Source organism: Acipenser ruthenus, chromosome 5 (genome assembly GCF_902713425.1).
Source record: "Acipenser ruthenus chromosome 5, fAciRut3.2 maternal haplotype, whole genome shotgun sequence".
Classification (NCBI taxonomy): domain Eukaryota; kingdom Metazoa; phylum Chordata; class Actinopteri; order Acipenseriformes; family Acipenseridae; genus Acipenser; species Acipenser ruthenus.
The window spans coordinates 33,021,579-33,040,854 of record NC_081193.1 but is presented as its reverse complement, the minus strand read 5'-3'; the positions used below and the strand labels follow the sequence as shown (position 1 = coordinate 33,040,854).

At 36.4% G+C, this 19,276-nt stretch overlaps 1 protein-coding gene across 2 annotated transcripts in view; it reads left to right on the top strand.

Annotated features, from left to right (window-relative positions):
* Nucleotides 1–12,523, top strand: part of LOC117402433 (rho GTPase-activating protein 18-like) — a 39,615-nt gene extending 27,092 nt beyond the window's left edge. For both annotated transcript variants that reach the window (XM_059024029.1, XM_034003563.3), the window contains exons 12-15: nt 1,079–1,225; nt 6,312–6,436; nt 7,402–7,457; nt 8,050–12,523. In XM_059024029.1, coding sequence (XP_058880012.1) covers nt 1,079–1,225; nt 6,312–6,436; nt 7,402–7,457; nt 8,050–8,141 — 420 coding nt within the window. In that variant the 3' untranslated portion in view covers nt 8,142–12,523. The remainder of the gene's footprint in view (nt 1–1,078; nt 1,226–6,311; nt 6,437–7,401; nt 7,458–8,049) is intronic.
* The last annotated feature ends 6,753 nt before the right edge of the window (nt 12,524–19,276 follow it).

The window sequence follows — 19,276 nt, the reverse complement described above, 5'->3', positions numbered from 1 at the left end:
ATTAAAAATAAACATTCATTTAGTTCAGATTCACAACTTTTCAGCTTTGAACTCCTCCTTCAGAGGATGGGGAGGGTATTTTACAGACACTCTATGATCCCAGTGTTCAAATTAGAAAATGTTTTTATAGTATTGAGACCATAGATGTCGGACGGTATCATGGTTGAGAAATGTCACAATGAAAAGGAAAAAACAAAACCTTCTTTACAACCAGGCTCTGCTTGAGCTCGACCTGAATGCATTGTGCGGCAACGCTGCCGCAGTTGATTGTTGTTTCCATTGGGTCCTAGCAGAGACTGCTATACTAACAAGTGATTACGCAAATACATTATTGAGAAATAAAGGTTTTACTTCTGCTGCAATGTGAGGGCAACATGTCTCCAGTGTAAATTACGCCTATGGGTCATACCTCATCATGCCTATGGCAATGCCAGTTTGCACAGGGGAGACTAGCTACTGGTCTTTTTTAGTTGTTGCTTGTCAGAGCTTGCTTGAAGTAAATTAACATGAAATTAGTTATTTGCACTTGGGTGCTTCTGTGGTGGAGTACAGAGTATTCAGAAAAACACATGACTTTTTTTTTCCTCCCAGTACCAGGGGATGGTCTACACATTATTTCAATAAACATGAATCTGTTTGCATTCTCATTATGTGATTCATAGCCCATTTCTTGCTGGAACCGCGTGTTATATTTTTGTAAATCTTCCGTACATTAGGCCAGCTCCATACAGTCTGAAAATGTAATAAATAATTATTTTATTCTGCATTCTAAAAACAAAAACAGAGCAAACAAATATACCTTTAAGTGGTGTCTTTCAAGAGTGCTAAACAGGAGTGGCTGGGTACATACAGTAAGTCTTGTAGGTGGGTCCGGAGCTGCCTTTTCAGTATCTGGAAGGGTGGTGTTATACTGGAGTCTTGGTGCTACAAATGACACACCACCCATTATACTGTAAACACCTCTAATTCTGAGCTAGGATTCAGAATAATTATCATGGCTACAAGCCCTCCTCGTAACAACATTGTATTATAGCCAAGCTACAATATGTATAAAGCGTTTGTGTCTCCTGTGTTTTAGATACCCAAATTTCTTATGAATCAAGTAAGAAAGCAAAACACTGAAAACCAGAAGAAAATGTCCAAGGATAGGGCTATGAAGAAGTTGCTGAAGAAGATGGCTTATGACCGGGAGAAGCATGAGAAACCGGATAGGAACACAACTGAAGTGAGCCAATGCAGTTTCATATACAGTGGTTTCCAGAAGTATTCACCCCCCTGCAAAGTTTTCACATTTTGTTGACACTTGAGCATACTCCAGAACGCTTTCAAATTAGACCTTACATGTAGAATCTACACAAACTACTCCACACTGATACAGTTAAAAAATGCATATAGAATATAAATAAGTAAGATTGCTTTGCTACTGCAGTGCTAAATCAGCTCAGGTACAAATTATTTGTTTGAAAGGTCACAAAATTAGTGAAATTTGTTCAGCCTGTGTGTGCTCAAAGTGGTTTAACTTGTAGATAATTTCCCTCAGGTATATAAAGACTTTCAAGCTGCAACTCGCATAGTAATCTAACAAAGCAACCACGAAGACCAAGCAGCTTTCGAAACAAGACAGGGATAAAGTGGTAGAGAGGTACAGATTATCCCTCTCAGCACAGTGAAGAAGTGGAAGATGCATCATACCACCCAGACACTACCCAGATCAGGTCGCCCTCCCAAACTGAGCAAGCAGGAAACTGGTTTGGGATGTCAGTCTGAAGCCAACAATGACCTTGAGAGATCTGCAGAGTTCTGTGTCTGAGATGGGAGTCAGTGTTCACATCAACAATAAGCCAGTACCTACACAAATCTGGCCTGTATGGACGGGTGGCAAGTAAGAAGCCATTACTCAAAAAGCCTCATCTTGAAGCACGTATGGAGTTTGCGAAAAAGCATGTAGATGATACTGCAAACATGTGGAAAAAGGTTTTGTGGTCAGACGAGACAGAAATTGAACTTTTCGGTCTAAATTCCAAGCGTTACGCCTGGTGCAAGCCCAACACTGCACATCACCCAGTCAACACCATCCCAACTGTCAAGCATGGTGGTGGCAGCATCATGTTATGGGGATGCTTCTCTTCAGCAGGTACTGGGAAGCTTGTCAGGATAGAGGGGAGAATGGATGGTGCAAAGTACAGGCAAATCCTTGAGGAAAACCTGTTTGAGTCAGCCAAGACTGAGGAGGAAATTCACATTTCAGCAGGACAATGACCCGAAGCACAAAGCCAAAGCCACACTGGAGTGGTTGAACAAGAAGAGAATTAATGTTCTTGAGTGGCCTAGTCAAAGTCCTGACTTGAATCCAATTGAAAATTTATGGCGAGACTTGAAGATTGCAGTCCACTGACGATCCCCAACAAACTTATCAGAACTGGAGCAATTTTCCCGTGAAGAATGGGCAAAAATGTCACCATCCTACCGTGCAAAGCTAGTAGAGACCTATCCAAAAAGACTCATAGCAGTAATTGCTGCAGAAGGTGCTTCTACCAAGTACTGACTTAAGGGGCTGAATACTTATGCAACCAGTAAATTTCATTTCTTACATTTTCCTTGCAAGTTTTGCTGACATTTAACCTCCTCCTCATATAACAGTGTTCAGTTTAACCGCTACAGCTTTGAATTAAAAAAAGTTGTTTTGAAAAACTGCATACATTATTTGTAATTCAACAATGTGACATTATTGGTAGGGGTGAATACTTCTGCAAACCACTGTACCTGGTAACATCTAACATGTGTTGTAAAGTACTATGCGCAGTAATACTAAAAAAAAAATACTAAAATACTAAAAATATATATAAGTCGAATACAGAGAACATGCCATACCAAAGGTAAATGTGTCTATAGCTCAATGATTTTAAAGCTTTCTCAAACTAATAGTTTGGCCCAAATTTAGAATGGTTTAAAACAGCAAACTCCAAAAACATTTGGAAAAGCATTACCATGTGTGCTGCTTGGCATCACCACACTATGTTATAAATTATTTTGTTAGACAGTTTGTGTCATAGAGAAAGATACTAGTTCTCTACTGTGTAGGTGAAATGTCAAAGGATTGTTTTGTGAAATCTGAGGAAGGACACCACCATCTGGTGGAGGTATGTGGTACTGTGTTTGTTACTATACTCACAAAGCTTTAGCATGCCTATTTTATCATGAGTAAAGATACGATTTTGGCACTGATTTATTTGTACATTTCACGGACGAGTTACGGAAAAAAAAAAAAAGAATTCACGGATAGCCCACCAAATAATGTAGGTTTAGCTACATCAACATACACAAGAGCTTTTAAATAGTACACCAAAACCAATAATATAAAGACTATTGAGTTTGACTGCTGGCAAGTTTAAATGTTACTTTAGAGTACACAACTCAAAGGTCCTTTCACACCAATGGAACATTATTTATTTATTTATTTATTTATTTATTTATTTAATTAATTATTTAATTATTTAATTATTTAATTATTTAATTATTTATTAGACTCCTGTACGATGCAGGCTTTCACACCGGCTGTGCAGCGAAACAGAAGGGGTCTGAAATAAAACTGTGTTTCTATTTCTCTGTGCGCATCAGGTGTAAATTTACATACCGTAAAAATTCAAATAAATGCCCCGGCGTTTATTTACAATATTTGCCAGTAGCTCCGGCGCCTATTGGAGACCGTGCCTATTTTGAGACTCGTCGTTTATTACGTAAGATCACTAACATCTGCAAATACTTCAGATGCAATCGTGAAAAAGCTGCCTGCACACAACCTTAAAAACACTGTTAAGGGGGAAAGTTTTTATTGAGAAAAAAGTTGTATGTTAAAAATACAAGACTGAAAGATCATAATTGTCTCCACCCCCCATAGTTAATACTTGGTGGAAGCACCTTTGGCAGCAATTACAGCTGTGAGTCTGTTGGGATAGGTCTCTACCAACTTTACACACCTAGATTTGGCAACATTTGACCGTTCTTCTTTACAAAACTGTTCTTTACAAAGCTCTGTCAAGTTCCTTGGGGAGCGTTGATGGACAGCAATCTTCAAGTCATGCCACAAATTTTCGATTGGATTTAGGTCAGGGCTCTGACTGGGCCACTCAAGGACATTTACCTGTTTGCTCCTTAGCCACTCCAGTGTAGCTTTGGCTGTGTGCTTTGGGTCGTTGTCATGCTGAAAAGTGAACTTCCATCCCAGTTTCAGCTTTCTTGCAGAGGGCAGCAGGTTTTCCTCAAGGACTTCTCTGTACTTTGCTCCATTCATTTTCCCTTCTATCCTGATAAGTGCCCCAGTCTCTGTCGATGAGAAACATCCCCACAACATGATGCTGCCACCACCATGCTTCACAGTAGGGATGGTGTTCTTTGGGTGATGTGCTGTGTTGGGTTTGTGCCAAACATAACGCTTGCATTTAGGCCAAAAAGTTCCATTTTAGTTTTGTCGGACCACAAAACTTTTTGCCACATGGCTACAGAATCTGTACTTCAAACAGGATTCAAGGTGGGCTTTCTTGAGTAATGACTTCCTTCTTGCCACCCTACCATATAGGCCAGATTTGTGGAGTGCTTGGGCTATTGTTGTCACATGCACACTTTGACCAGTCTTGGCCATAAAAGCCTGTAGCTCTTGCAAAGTTGCCATTGGGCTCTTGGTATTTTGTTTTATTTTTAGCAGACACCTTTATCCAAGGCGACTTACAGAGACTAGGGTGTGTGAACTATACATCAGCTGCAGAGTTACTTACAATTACGTCTCACCCGAAAGACGGAGCACAAGGAGGTTAAGTGACTTGCTCAGGGTCACACAATGAGTCAGTGGCTAAGGTGGGATTGTAACCAGGGACTTCCTGGTTACAAGCCCTTTTCTTTAACCACTGGACCACACAGCCTTACTTTCAGCATGCCCAAAAAAGCTTCACAACTGGTTTTAAAATTAATAACATAATAAAAAAAAACTCTATGCATTATGTGTACCTTTTAAAATAAATTAAATTCAGTTTTTTTATTTATCCTGAGCCTCAGGGTCTCTTCATCGCTGTTGAAAAACAAATTGGTAAGCTCGCTGTACAGCCATGTGTGTGTATTGACTGGAACATTCAGTATGACGCACATTATATTATTATTAATGACCTGGGGTTTAAGAGACCCGGCGTCTATTTATTTGAAGTTTTACGGTATATGTACAAAATCAGCATGTCAAATTAATTTTTTTTACCGTGTTCAAAATGAAACCGTATATAAATATTCTTCAATAATAAGAATGAGACGTTTAAATTGGTTGTTTCTGAGTAGCCTACAGAGTTGAAAAGTCAAATCACACAGACAGGCACCGTGTTCAAGAAGCGGGGCATCACAAAGATAAGAAAAATAAGACTGCAAAACAGATGAACTTCTTGTTTTAGCTACAGTTTGCTGGAAATAAAAAAAAAAAAAAAAAATTGTTCAACGGCAGTCTGAAGTATTTTGTTTAGCAATGTTTAGTTTTAAGAAAGTGAGTATTTATTTTCAACAGACTACTTGGGTACACTACATTGTATGAAAAAAGTTTCAAGAAATAAAATGTAAGTATTAATATTTTTTAAAGATGCAAGCCCACTTTTTTGTTTAAATAAATTAACAAGTGCTGTACGTATGTGAAGATCACAACTGAGAGTTTACAGTAACACATGATCTGTGTTCATTTACAGGCTTGCACAGCTACAAAATACAAATCTCATTTGCTGACCTACACAGCTACACGCAAGTGCTGTGTGCATACACAACCAAACAATTTACAGATACTCGCATATTTGTATTTTCATTGCATGACATACTGCATTTTTAAAGGAAGTGCCTAACCAAATGTGTTTTTTTATATTAATTTCCAAGATTTCACTGACTTTTGTTCAAATTCATGATTTTCACGATTTCCGTGACAAAATCGTATCCTTTAATCATGACGTGTTTTGTAAATTCGAAATGTGACATAGGTAATATGGCTACTTTCTGTTACATAGGAACTTGGAATGCTCCCATAAGCAAAATATAAAGAGGATACATTCTTTGATCAGTTGGTTTCACAGAAACCGGTTAAAACTAGTCAGAACATTTCTTCTTTGTCATTCTCAAATTCAGAATAATCATATAAGAACGGTGTTAAAGATGCGTGTAATTGGAAATCTCAGAACCTTCACTATCTTTTATCTTTTATGTGTTTAAAAATAAGCTTACCCTAAACGTAAGTGTCATTGGTACTGTATATTAACTGTTTTGATTTATTTTGTTTAAAAATTTCTGTTTTGTAGACTGACACTCTTCAGGGAGTTATACGGGTGCAGGCACCACAGTTCTCCAAGGTTTCCATGGCAATACAGTTGAAGGAGGATCTGAAAGCTAGTGATGTACTGGCCAGTTTTCTCAGTCAAATCAGGTCAGAATTGGTTTAAGAATTCTTTCTCTCTTCTGCCATCTGAAAATGAGTCCAGATGTTTTTAAACATCTACTATAAGGACAAAGAATTGAAGCCTAGTTGTGTCACTTGTACCTTTTTTTTCAATGTGTGCAATTGTAATGGTTTTTAATAGGATATTACGTTTTCTGACTGTGTCTATAACACTTATGGTGTCACCACATGAACATATTCTTCTATTCTACAGCATCTAAATGCTTCCAATCCCCCTTGCTTCAAGTGTTTATACGAATATTGTTGATAAACCTATAGGTGCTTAGTATTTTGTAAATCAGGCTGATTGATAGAATTGTGGTTAAACTCTGTTCTAACAATCTTTACCACGAATGATTGAGAGTTCCAGGAATCTGTGGAATGTGCTGTATTTACTTTAGAGAACTTACTACTTGTAATGAAACGTGGTTAGGTCATTTATTGAGTTAAAGTATCATGTTTTATTTTTTCATGATACTAAAAGTGAGTGATTTCAGCTGTGGCAGACTGCCAAGTCAGATAACTATATGAATGATTTTACAGTGAACCATTTGAACCTCTAAAGCCATACCACCATAATTTGAGAAATAAACAAGAAAATGAGCAGGATGCTTTTAAAATACAAAAATTACAAAGGGTCTGGTTTTCAAAACCTTTTAGTCCAATTCAGGTTTTTCTCTCCTTATATTCTAAGGAGAGAAAAAGCACCTGTTAAAGTTACAAAAATAGAAAGGAACACAGAAGGTATTTTAATTAAGACATTTTTGTTTTTCACCCTAAAAGGTGGTGGTGGTGGTGGTTGTTGTTTTACCTTTTGAGAAAATTATGAATTTCCTAATTTGGGAGAATTAGAAAGTCAGTTTGGAAAATCCAAAGTTCCAATTATTATATATGTTTTAATAATCCATTTATAAATAACAAAATATCTAAATATGCAATTTTATTTATTGCAGAACTGTTGCCATCAAGAGAGAAGACTTATGTCTGTATGAAATAGGAGGCAATATTGGTAAGTGTGCTATTTTGTAATTTGTAATTGAAATCTATTGTCTAGTGCAGAGATTCAACAACCAAATTATTGTATATGACTATATGCAGTATTTAAAATAAGTAGGTGCTATCCTTAACACATTAGTTTTTGCACAGGTTATTTTGTCCATTCAAATTTTGGTGCTGTGCCAAATACTCTGCAACATATTGTTTTTAAGGGTGGAAATAAGACTCCCCATTGTACAGCAGTTTGAGCCATTCCAGGTTCATTAGAATCATAGAGGAGAAGCCTCATTAAAAACAATAGGGCTCTGCAAAGGAATTTTTCCCCCATCCCTTAATTTAGGTATCATTTAACCAAGACCTGTACAGAAGCAGTTTTATTTTTTTACCAACATTTCCACTTAGGAGATTCTCAGCATTTCTGAATAAATGTCCTTTTGTTCTACTAAAGTGTTAGTATTCTCGTAAAAAAATAAGAATCACTGGACTAGATAATTATGCTCCAGCCAAAGCCTCTGCTGTTTTTTTAATTTTTATTATTTAAAAAAAAATATATATATATATACATATACATATACATATACATATTTCCTCTACTTTTCCATCAGGAGCACGCTGCCTGAATGATGAAACCTACATGAAGGATCTGTACCAGTTGAATCCCAATGCAGAGTGGGTCATAAAGTCTCGGTCATGCTAAGACAATGGCTGCAACTCTGAAAATGTCTGGTGTCCCATTTAAAAAAAAAAAAAAAAAGGTTATTGTGGTGTACTAAATGGAAAAAGGAAAAGATATGACGTGATCAAGCAAACTGAACTAACAAAATGAACTAACATTAATTGCCAAATCCAGATTACTATACAATGTAAGACGATGCAAATTGTGCGCACAACTGTTTTTTTCCTGTTGAGAATGAATGTGTCCACTAAGATTCTGGAAGCTGTGTTTGTACAGTCTGTGTGTGATTTAAGAACAGGAATCATTAAAGTCATGTGGGGCTTTAAACTGCCCATAATCTTGTTCTATCAATCATGCTGCAGTTCCAGAACAAGCATTGCTGGGCTTCAGGCACATATATGAATAATGATAAAGCACAGCCACAAGTGCATTACTAGCTCAAAATCAACGAGAGACATTATTTTGTGTGGTTATATATTCGGACCCATGTTAATTTATATATTCTATGCTTCTTAAACCTGGTTGCCTTTATCTTCTTTCTTAAGCTGTTTGTGTTTGGCTGAGTTAGTTTCTTTTGTTTGTATAAACTACTCAAATGCTGCATTCATTATGTCTGCACAGATAACGGTCAACGCTGCTAAAAATGCTTCGAAGAGAACTTGGTTCAAAGTTGCCCCCTCCCTTTTTTTTTTTTACTGATGAGATGAAATTCCAAAGATGTTTGTCCAGGTCTTCTTCAGGTATCTGGTGAAATTCTCTCATTTCTACTGCTGAACGCAAATATGACTTTGTGAGGTTTATGCCAGCAAGTGTTTTTCTTCTTGTATTTTCATTTTCTTTATTCTTTTTAAAAATTCTTCTGTTATTGCTGTGAACCTCTTTTTTTTTTTTTTTAATTGCCCATATCTTTGTTTTGAATGTAGCCTATTGTCCACTTTATAGTGCTTGTTTTAATTGCTGATAAATAGGGCAGCTGTTGACATTCAGTGGACAGGCACTGCACAATGAAGAATGTAATGACATAGGAAGGAGTCTAATATGAACAAAATATTAGCCACGTTCCTAAATGGGAATGTAACTAGTAACTAATATCGGGATGTCTTTTTTCCAGTTTAGGGGTTTGTTGCCATGGTAACAGAATGAATGAAATATGTATATGCATGCTGTAAATATAAATGAGTCAATACTTGATATACAAGTATCTTGATGATTTATGTTTATACAATATGAAAACATGGCATATTGGGGGGGGGGGGGGGGGCAAGAATCATGACAAAAACCAAGATTCAGATTTCCAATGTGACGCATTCTTTGTTTCTTTAATTAGATTTAAAGTTTCATGTTCAATGCAAACCTAGACTGCATTCAGAGGCTACAGTGAATCACAAGGAGATGTGTTTTAAGCTGTACATCAGGTGCAAATATTATAAACAAGACAAATAAATGTATTAAAACCATGTGAAAAAAAGGCAGCCACCATATGTATATTCAGAATACACTGAAATAAATGCAGAACAAATACAGGGTCTAATGATAGCTACAGCTTTAAAACTATTTTGATTTTAAACTTCCCAAAGAGTTATTTTTATTTTTGTTTTTGTTTATTTTTCACCCTCTTTTTTTCTTAATTTTTTGGGTTTGTGTAATATTTCGATTTTTGATCTTCCTGATGATGTTATCATGTCTTGGGCCAGGGGACATGCTTGTGTTACACAAGTTTAGATCTATGCATTGAAAATTTGAATATTTTATGACCTGTTTTTTTCTTTTTTTATATATGTATTTTACATCTGTCCCTCAACATTCACGGCCAAATCTTTACATGTATGATAACATTCAATAACGCAGATATTTTGGAGGTAAGGGGGGTAGGGGGTTGGTGGACTGGTAGAAATGACATGCATAGCACTGCTTTTCTGAAGCAGCACTGAACTGCAATGTTATATTTAGATCAAGCTGTGAATATGTTTGCAAAATCAGGTCCCCTTAACACATGTATGTTTTATAACTGCTGTAGATGTAACCACTATGCAGGATGTTAACATGCTCAAAACTGAGCTCGTCCATATACAAGCTGTACATTTTTTTTGTAGCTTTTATAAATAAAATAACAAACATTTGTGTTTACTTTCTTTTGGGGGTTTCTATAACTATAAAAGTGAAGTGTTTCATGTTTATTTAAAATGGAACAAAATTGAAGTATCAGATTACTGTGTGCAGATCCATATGAAGATATATCTATATATCTATATAATTATTCCACTCATAATAGACACACATTCCTATGCATTCCAATGCAGTATCTACTATTCCTGTAGTGTTCTTGAATTTGTGGGCATTGTTAAAAATTGCATTCAGGCCAATTTTTCAGATGTTACTCCTATGCAATCCTATGAAACTATAATAATTCATATGAATTTGTGGCTATTGTTTTAAAAAGTTACTAGATATGACAAAAAAAGCTACATAAGAAGAATGTGCTTGGTGCTTTGGTAGGATTGCATTGTGGCTGTTAGTGCTGTTCTGTAATCAATCAATCAATCAATCAATCAATCAATCATGGTCATGGAAGACACATGACAGCAAAGCAGTGTTTGGAATTACTGCAAAGTTTACCAAACAACGATTCTGATGCAGCAGAGACGGACAATGACGAATCTGGCTCTGAAGCCGACTGGGTTTGCGAAGATGAATCTTCCAGCATCAGTGACAGTGAGGAGGATGCCAGCGAAGTGCCAAGACTGAGTGGGCGAAGAGGGCGCAGGAGATCCCATGGGAGATAAAGCAATCCTGTAGCAGCCCCTGCAAGGATGCCAGTCTCTTCACCTGCATCAGCCCCTGCACCTCATCCAGCCGCTACTTAACCTGAGGCAGCCGCTTCTCCAGCAGTAGCGCCAGCACCACCTGGCACTCAAGAGGCTGGTAACGATGGCACTGTTGGAGCACTATAAATCCTGGTGTTTGAAGCTACAGGTAGAAGGGTTGAACATAATATTTTGAGGGAATTTCCAGGGCCCACGGTATATGCAAAACGCAACATTGATGAGAGCGTATTGACTGCTTTTCGCCTATTGATTGACATGCATACGCTTCACCACATACGTTGCACTGAAGCAGAAGCCCACTGACAACTACAAGATGTTTCCTGGTCAATGCCCTTGGAGGAATTAGAAGCTTTCATTGCACTAGTATATGCCCATGGAGCATTTGGGACAAGAAGCCTGTCGCTGTACAGTTTGTGATCCAATAAGTGGGGAGTTGCTTTTTTTTTTTTCAGAGCCAATGCCACGGAGTCGCTTTTGTGAAATATTTTCAATTTCTGCATTTCGATCTGAAGCAAACCAGAAGCGCCAAACTTCAAAATGATAAATTTGCCCCGGCATCTGGCATTTGGACCTGTTTCATTGACTATAGCATTCTCTGCTACAAACCGGGACAGAATATTACAGTGGATGAGCAGCTTTTCCCAACAAAAGCAAGGTGTTGCTGGACTCAATATATACCCATTTATATTCATCTTCTTTTATACTTATTTGCATTGTTTCAGTTGTACAGTTTTGTATGTACATGATATACCTGTATATACACAAATTTATTTTCAAATATATGTATTTCAATTTGTACCGTTTTTTGAGGTTGCGCTTTATGTAATATGTCTGTATATAAAGACATTTCTGTTCAAATGTCTGTTTATTTACAATGTTTTGGGTGTGTAGATGATTTATATGACATTCCTGATTAATACTACAACTTGTATTCAATTGTTTGTCCTTTCATCATCTGCGCATAAAGGAGAGAGAGATAAAAATGGTACATCTGTCCCTGGTCTCTCCTACTGTAATGTAAAAAAAGTATATCATAAAGAATAATTTTTATCTATAAATAACAACTGTCTTTATATTTTTTGTACCTAAGACCATTGAATTAAATCCTTGAGTTTATTTAAAGTTTTGCAACTTAAATTTCCACTTTTCTCCTTTTAGACAAATGGCGCTTCTGATAGTTTGGAGTAAATGGATTTGTGAATTTTACCACAACCACAATAGGAGTGGTGTATTTTCTCAAAGGTTTTCAACACACTATTGTTATTTCATTTTAGAGGAATTGTATATATGAGTTATTTTAGAAATAAAACAAATCTGCTATACATAACTGACATATTGCGCTGGGCTGTAAGAAGCACACACATCATAAAAATATTTAGTCCATATCAGGTCTTTGCAGTGCCTCATCAGTAATAACATCATCAGCTGCTAGGGTCTGCAGCTTGGTCACTAATTCCTGAAGGTTAACTCTGGGCAAAAAAAGAAAATGACAGTTATTATTCAAGCTTAAGAAAATAGTATGGTATTAGGCAAAATATTTCTCTTTTGACATTTTATAAAAGGCATTTTATTAACCAAGATTTGGCTATCATGTGTATTCTTTAAACTGTAACCTATTACACTGTTATTTTCACTCCTTGTTCATTTCTTAATCAGTCACTATATTTGTTATTTTAACTGTCTTCAGCTATCTTCCATGCACTGTGTTTTAGAAATCAGGAACTAAACCATTAATAATAATAATAATAATAATAATAATAATAATAATAATAATAATAATAACAACAACAGCTACAACAGTGTTGTATGTCCTTGATTGATCTTTTGTCTTGAAAAAATATGATGGTAATTGGACATGCATTTACTCCACATAGGGCAGCAGTGTGGAGTAGTGGTTAGGGCTCTGGACTCTTGACTGGAGGGTTGTGGGTTCAATTCCAGGTGGCTGACATTGTTGCTGTACCCTTGAGCAAGGTACTTTACCTAGATTGCACCAGTAAAAACACAACTGTATAAATGGATAATTGTATGTAAAATAAGATGATATAATTGTAAGTTGCCCTGGATTAGGGTGTCTGCTAAGAAATAAATAATAATAACATGTGTATACTAGCTACTATCAAACAAGTATTTTTGTCAGGTAGAATATATGTACCTTCCCAAACCTAATAGTAATAATGTACATCCATTTGTACATACCTGTAATACACTAATTCCGTTGAGGGGGTTTAGTGACATGATAACTCTCAAGAACAATGCCACTGTTTTTTGCATGTGTTGACATGTCTGCGTTTTAAGTTACTGTACTTGTAATTTCTGTATGTCAGCATTCATACAAGTTTGTTATTCCTGGTTTGCACTTACACAGCAATCTACCAAAAAAACAATTGTGAGCTTCAATATGGTACATCGCTAAAACCCAGTCACTTTATTCAAGTGTTGATGCTTTTGTGTGATTCAGGTTTTTTGATATGCTTTTGTATCTCCAAACCAATTATACACAACTGAGACGCTTTCATTTGCTCAATTACAGAGCTACAAAGGCCACATATCCACATACTGTACTTTACATATGTTGAATTATAGTTTTAATTGTAAGAGCATTTAAATAATCTGATGCCCTCATTGTTTTAAGACCCACCGTTACCTGTCTCGTATTACATTGATGGTCTTTATTCCCAGAGCAGATGAAAGATTAATTACTGCCTGTCCGAATGCACCGTTGGCCCATTTCGAAGCACAGTATCACCTAAAAAGAAAATTGTAATAATCTGACTAAATTTGACACTATAATAAAAACATTTCATATACTATACTAGAAAAAAAGAAGCAGTTATCAGGTTTCAGTTGCTTAAAGTCATGCAGTACATTGGTTCACACCAATTGTGGTAACACAAACCAATGAAATATTATCTGAATCAGGTCAGTTTCCCTGCATATAGTTCCTGTCCCTAAAACAAGGAATTATTCATAAAGGTCTTTCATTTATATTCCATAAAAGAGTGACATGAATAAAATATCATTGCCTGCTCCAGTGGTTCTGGTTTCTACTTCAACTTAACCTTTCAAGAGTTGAATTTAACCTTTTGTGATTTACTCACCAGCAGCTGGTGTTAAAATAAATACCAGCACTACCTATAATGTCCAGTTGCTATATATATATATATATATATATATATATATATATACACATAATACACATGTTAAAACAAGGCAGTTTTTTTTACATCTGAGCTGAAGTTTTTGTTGAGGCAAAATTAGTTACCTATGAAAACTACAACACCGTTTTTTTCAACACTACTAGTGCCATCAACACTATAGTATTTAATCTTATCTTTACAACACCCCCCCCCCCCAAAAAAAAAAAACCCTAAAATGATATATATATATAATATACAATTTGGGTAGGGGTGAAAATGATGGGCAGAGCAGGTTACAGTGAACTAACATATTTGTATTACGTCCTCAATGCTAAAGTATATTGTATGGATAATACTGTATGTTTTTAAATTACCAATCAGCAAGGGTGTTGTCCTACTGTTGTATGAGTAATACAAACCATAAGGCAGTTTGAAACAAATTAAGACAAAATTAAAAGACAATTTATTTGATCTCATAATGTAGGCAACTCAAAACAGGAACAATAGTTGTGCTAATTTGTAAACTAATATAAACTGAAAGCACATTATATATATATTGTAACGGTGGGTCCCGAGGCGGGCTGGTAAGATGGGCGGGGCCGGCGCGCTGACTGATTGTTAACAACCTGGAAGAGCGCACCCCGCGGATCGGGCGTGGTCAGAGCGTTGGAGTGAACGGGAGAACTCAGCCTGTACTTTTCCATCCAGCTAGGTTACCCGCGGTCAGGCTGGGGCCCCGCCCCCTTTCATCTAGTGTTCCGATCCCCAGACTAAGTCTCCTGGGCTGGGGGATTTCCATTCAGCTGTCATTCTAGAACCTTCCAGCAGAGTGAGATGTCCATTCTGGATTGGTTGGAACGGCCACCACCTCCCTCCAACTCTCCTTCTTGCCACCATCACATTGGTGTCAGAAGTGGATGCAGGTACCCCGGCATGCATTTGTCAGACTGTAGCCTGGTGAACAAGTCCGGGGCGGACTTCAGGCTGGCAGGGGAGAGTGTAGCGTGCACGGGGGAAGGCAGCAGCAGTGCTGGTAGGTGCCGTAATCACACACAAAGACATAAGCCCAGTATACGCTCCTTGCAAGGGAGCCGGGCTCTTTTGTACAGCAGTATCGGCGCTATGCTTTAGTGTGAGAGGTCCCAGGTTTGCGCCTGCCCTCCGCCTGTGTGTGGATTGCCTCACCCTGCGTGATGCGCCTGCCTGCACGAACTGAGGTTTGCTACTATATATATATATATATATATATATATATATATATATATATATATATATATATATATTGATATATTGATATATTGGCCGTAACATATATATATGTTACGGCCAAAGTCAGAAAATCAGCCAATGATGTCATTGGCCGTTGCTCTTGGGCTCTGACAACAGTGCCCGGCCAATGACGTCAATAGCCACTCATTTTAGGTTGTTCAGACATTAGCCGGCCATTGTCAACAATTCCCAGTGCATCTCGGGCAATGGTGTGTGTAACTATGCCAATTTGTACCAAATGCATCATAACTTGGGACAATAAGCGTTCTACCTGCTGTCTCTTATTTTTAGCAGCAGTAAGCCTGGCCAGGAAAAACTATTGTTTTAACAAAAAACGTACGCAGAAAGAAAAAAAATTAGCTGATTTTACTGTTTCTCCCTGGCCCAGTTTGGTTTTCTTTGTATCCCTTTAAAAAAAACGTCCTGGGTCATGCGCACACTTTTTGAAATTATATATATTTTCCGAGAATGGAGTTGCTTGTAAAGTTTGTAATCCATTGTAGTTCAGTCAGTATTGCCTATGGAAAGATACAAAAACATATATAAATAACAACCAAAAAACTACAACAGAGCTGTGTTATTACTGTGTACGCCTCAAAAAACTAAAACGGAGCTGTGTTATTACTGTGTACGCCTCAAAAAACTAAAACGGAGCTGTGTTATTACTGTGTACGCCTCAAAAAACTACAACAGAGCTGTGTTATTACTGTGTACGCCTCAAAAAAGTACAGCGGAGCTGTGTTATTACTGTGTACACCTCAAAAAACTAAAACGGAGCTGTGTTATTACTGTGTACGCCTCAAAAAACTACAACAGAGCTGTGTTATTACTGTGTATGCCTTGCCCTGCTGTGGATCTTCATTCTTCAAAGCCGTGATCAGCAAGAATATTATTGCTGAAGAATCCTCCTTCTCGATTTGGATAACCAAACTGTTTTTTTATTTTTGCATTTTTTTTTTTTTTTCTGCCAGTTATTTTTGGGATTAAAAATATATTTTTTGGGGACTGGATATTTCGGAATGTTTAAACAAAGACTGTATACAGCATTTTGATTTTCGGGTCTTTTTTTTTCAATCTGCTAGTAACCTGTTTGTTTTTACCGTTTTACTGCTTTTGTGTTTCAAAGCATATTCGTGTTTTTGTTACTTTTCTTTCTTTTCATTCCAAGCATTTGCAAGTATTATGTAAATAAACATATGAGTTTGATACATTTTCCCGTTTCATTTTTGCTATTAGCATTTATTTTCAGTGAGGTCTATATTGTATCTCTGTTATTGGTCTTCTCTTATTTAGAAATAATAATTGAGAAAGTTGTTTGTTATAAATTTATGTCACTTGTTTCTAAAATGGTGTCTGAATTGTTGTTAATTTAAATCTGTAAGTATTCCTAAATAAACAGGGTTATGTTTTTTTTGTTGTTTACCTCCAGAATATTTCAGTAGTTGTATTTACAATTGTTTCAACATTGGCCACCTACTGGGCAACGTCGTCATTACCCGGCCAATGTTGTTATTTAGATCTTTATGACTACACTGACCGACAAAACTGTCCGTTGCTGTTGGGCTCTGACAACAGTGCCCGGTAACTGGCCAGCTTCGGACTTTGGCCGTAACATTATATATATATATATATATATATATATATATATATATATATATATATATATATATATATATATATATATATATATATTACTGTAAATGCATGTCTAGCAGCATTCCAAAATACACACATACTCCACAACTACAATTCATTCAGGATTTTGTAAAAAAAAAAAAACAAAAAAAAAAACGTTTTTTTAGTTTCAATTTTTGTGCCCCTTGTAAAATGTATCTGCCATGACAATTGGTCAGTGTTTTACTACTGTGGTATTTTGTTTAATTATAAAATGTTAGATTTCCAGAGTTCTTTACTCCATTGCTTTTGTTCAGAAATAAAACACCAAATAAAGTTGAAAAAACAGAGACAAGCATAGTTTCTTCCTTCAGCAAAAAGTATGCCCAAAGTCTAATCAGAATGTATTCTGACCTACCTAATCATCACATCATCGTACCGTCCATGTTTTCTGTAAACCAGCGCTGTACAAGAATGCATAGCTCTTGCCGGTGTTTTGACTGTGGATCTCAGCTTACAGCAGTATGTATGAAATGCTTGATAAACTTTCCTCATAAGCCCCTTTCACACTACACAATCCTGTGTAGTGTGAAACTATCTGCGTGGGTCATACCAGCATAACCCGGGTCCCAGTGACACACCTCAGGATGTGGGTCAACACGCTTTGACCCGGGTTGAGCGAGACAAATGTTCTGCATGACGGGGGACGAAATAACAAACAACCACACCTGCGCAAAGAATTTTCCTTCCACAAGGAATGTTTTTGTTTATTCTGTTTAGCCATATTTTTGTTGCCCAATGTTGCCCATCGATATGCCCATTGTTTACTTGCGTCTGTCACTTAGGTCAACCCTACTTTATCAAAAACAATGTGAAATCATGTACCCGACCCGCATGACACTGGGTCCTGACCCGGGTTGACCATGCCAGTGTGAAACGGGCTTAACATAACTTCTAAAAGAAGTGTAAGAAATGTGAAGACCAGCTGGGGTTGCTTCCTTTTTGTAAGTTATTCCTATCTCTCCTGTGATTTTATAAGCAGGGTTGGGGTGTCTCTTATAATGCTTTCACTTCCCCTGCAGTATCCTTGACTTTTTGGTCACATCAGTAAAAATGTAAGTTAAGCGAACAAGATCTTGCAGTTTGCATGCCTGTCTTCATTGCAGTATTTAGAAAGGGTACCACAGAGTACCCACGGTGGCATACTTTGTCACTGTGTTTTACTCACAAAATATAATAGCATGTATGGAAAGAAAATACTGGCACTGTTTTTTTTTTGCTTTGTTTTGTTTTAACTCTTGTTCAATATTGTCCTCCATATTGTGCGTGTCTCAAGAGCTGCTTCAACATTAACAATTAACACAAAGTGGAATTGATCATTTTTTCTCTCAGAAATTAAGCCTATTTTTTGTTGTTGTTGATGGAACAAAGGTAGCAAACTCTAATGGGTGATTTTGTATTGTCATAAATTACTTTTATAAGTATCATAGTAAAAGCATGGTAAAATACAAGTACTATATATAATAATATTGCTCCATGTAAACCTTGGGGGGTTAAATTTTAGGTGAAGTGTAAAGCAACAAATAAAAAACACACTACGTTTATACATCTCTACTCTCCGATGTTGTTTATTAAAGTTTATATATATATATATATATATATATATATATATATATATATATATATATATATATATATATATAGTATATGCATGCAATGGGTTAAACAAGTTTTTTTTTTTACAACCATGTCATCTTTATTTTTTCTCAAATTAAAAAAAAAATAAAATAATAATCTGGTTCCAGAATACAACCAGTTAAAAATGCTTTAATGAAAACTTTAAAATTAATACAGTAATATATAGTCTGGAAGATGGATGCTGAAATAAGTTGTTTCCCTGTAGGTGAATACTTGTATTTAATTGATTGATTTCCATTTGTACTGAAATGAAGTTACACACATGGTGCACATCTAACAATTCACATACATTTTCAATGGTTTTGTAATATAATATTTTGACAGTTAAGCTATAGGGAGCTATACTGTAGCTTTTAAAATTCTGAACAGGCAATTCTGATATTAAAATAATTTTAGGATGCCTCCATTACACCATGCATAGTATTTTAATAAACTACTTACATTTCTAACTGGATTCAAACCACCACATTATAAATGTTTCTTGAAGGTTCCAAAATAGCAAGTCTAAAAATGGTTAGTTTTTACTACACAAGGCTACAACTTTAACCCTAAATATGTAACCCTGACATTATGAATTAATTGTCAAATAAAACAACATGACTTGTTAGCA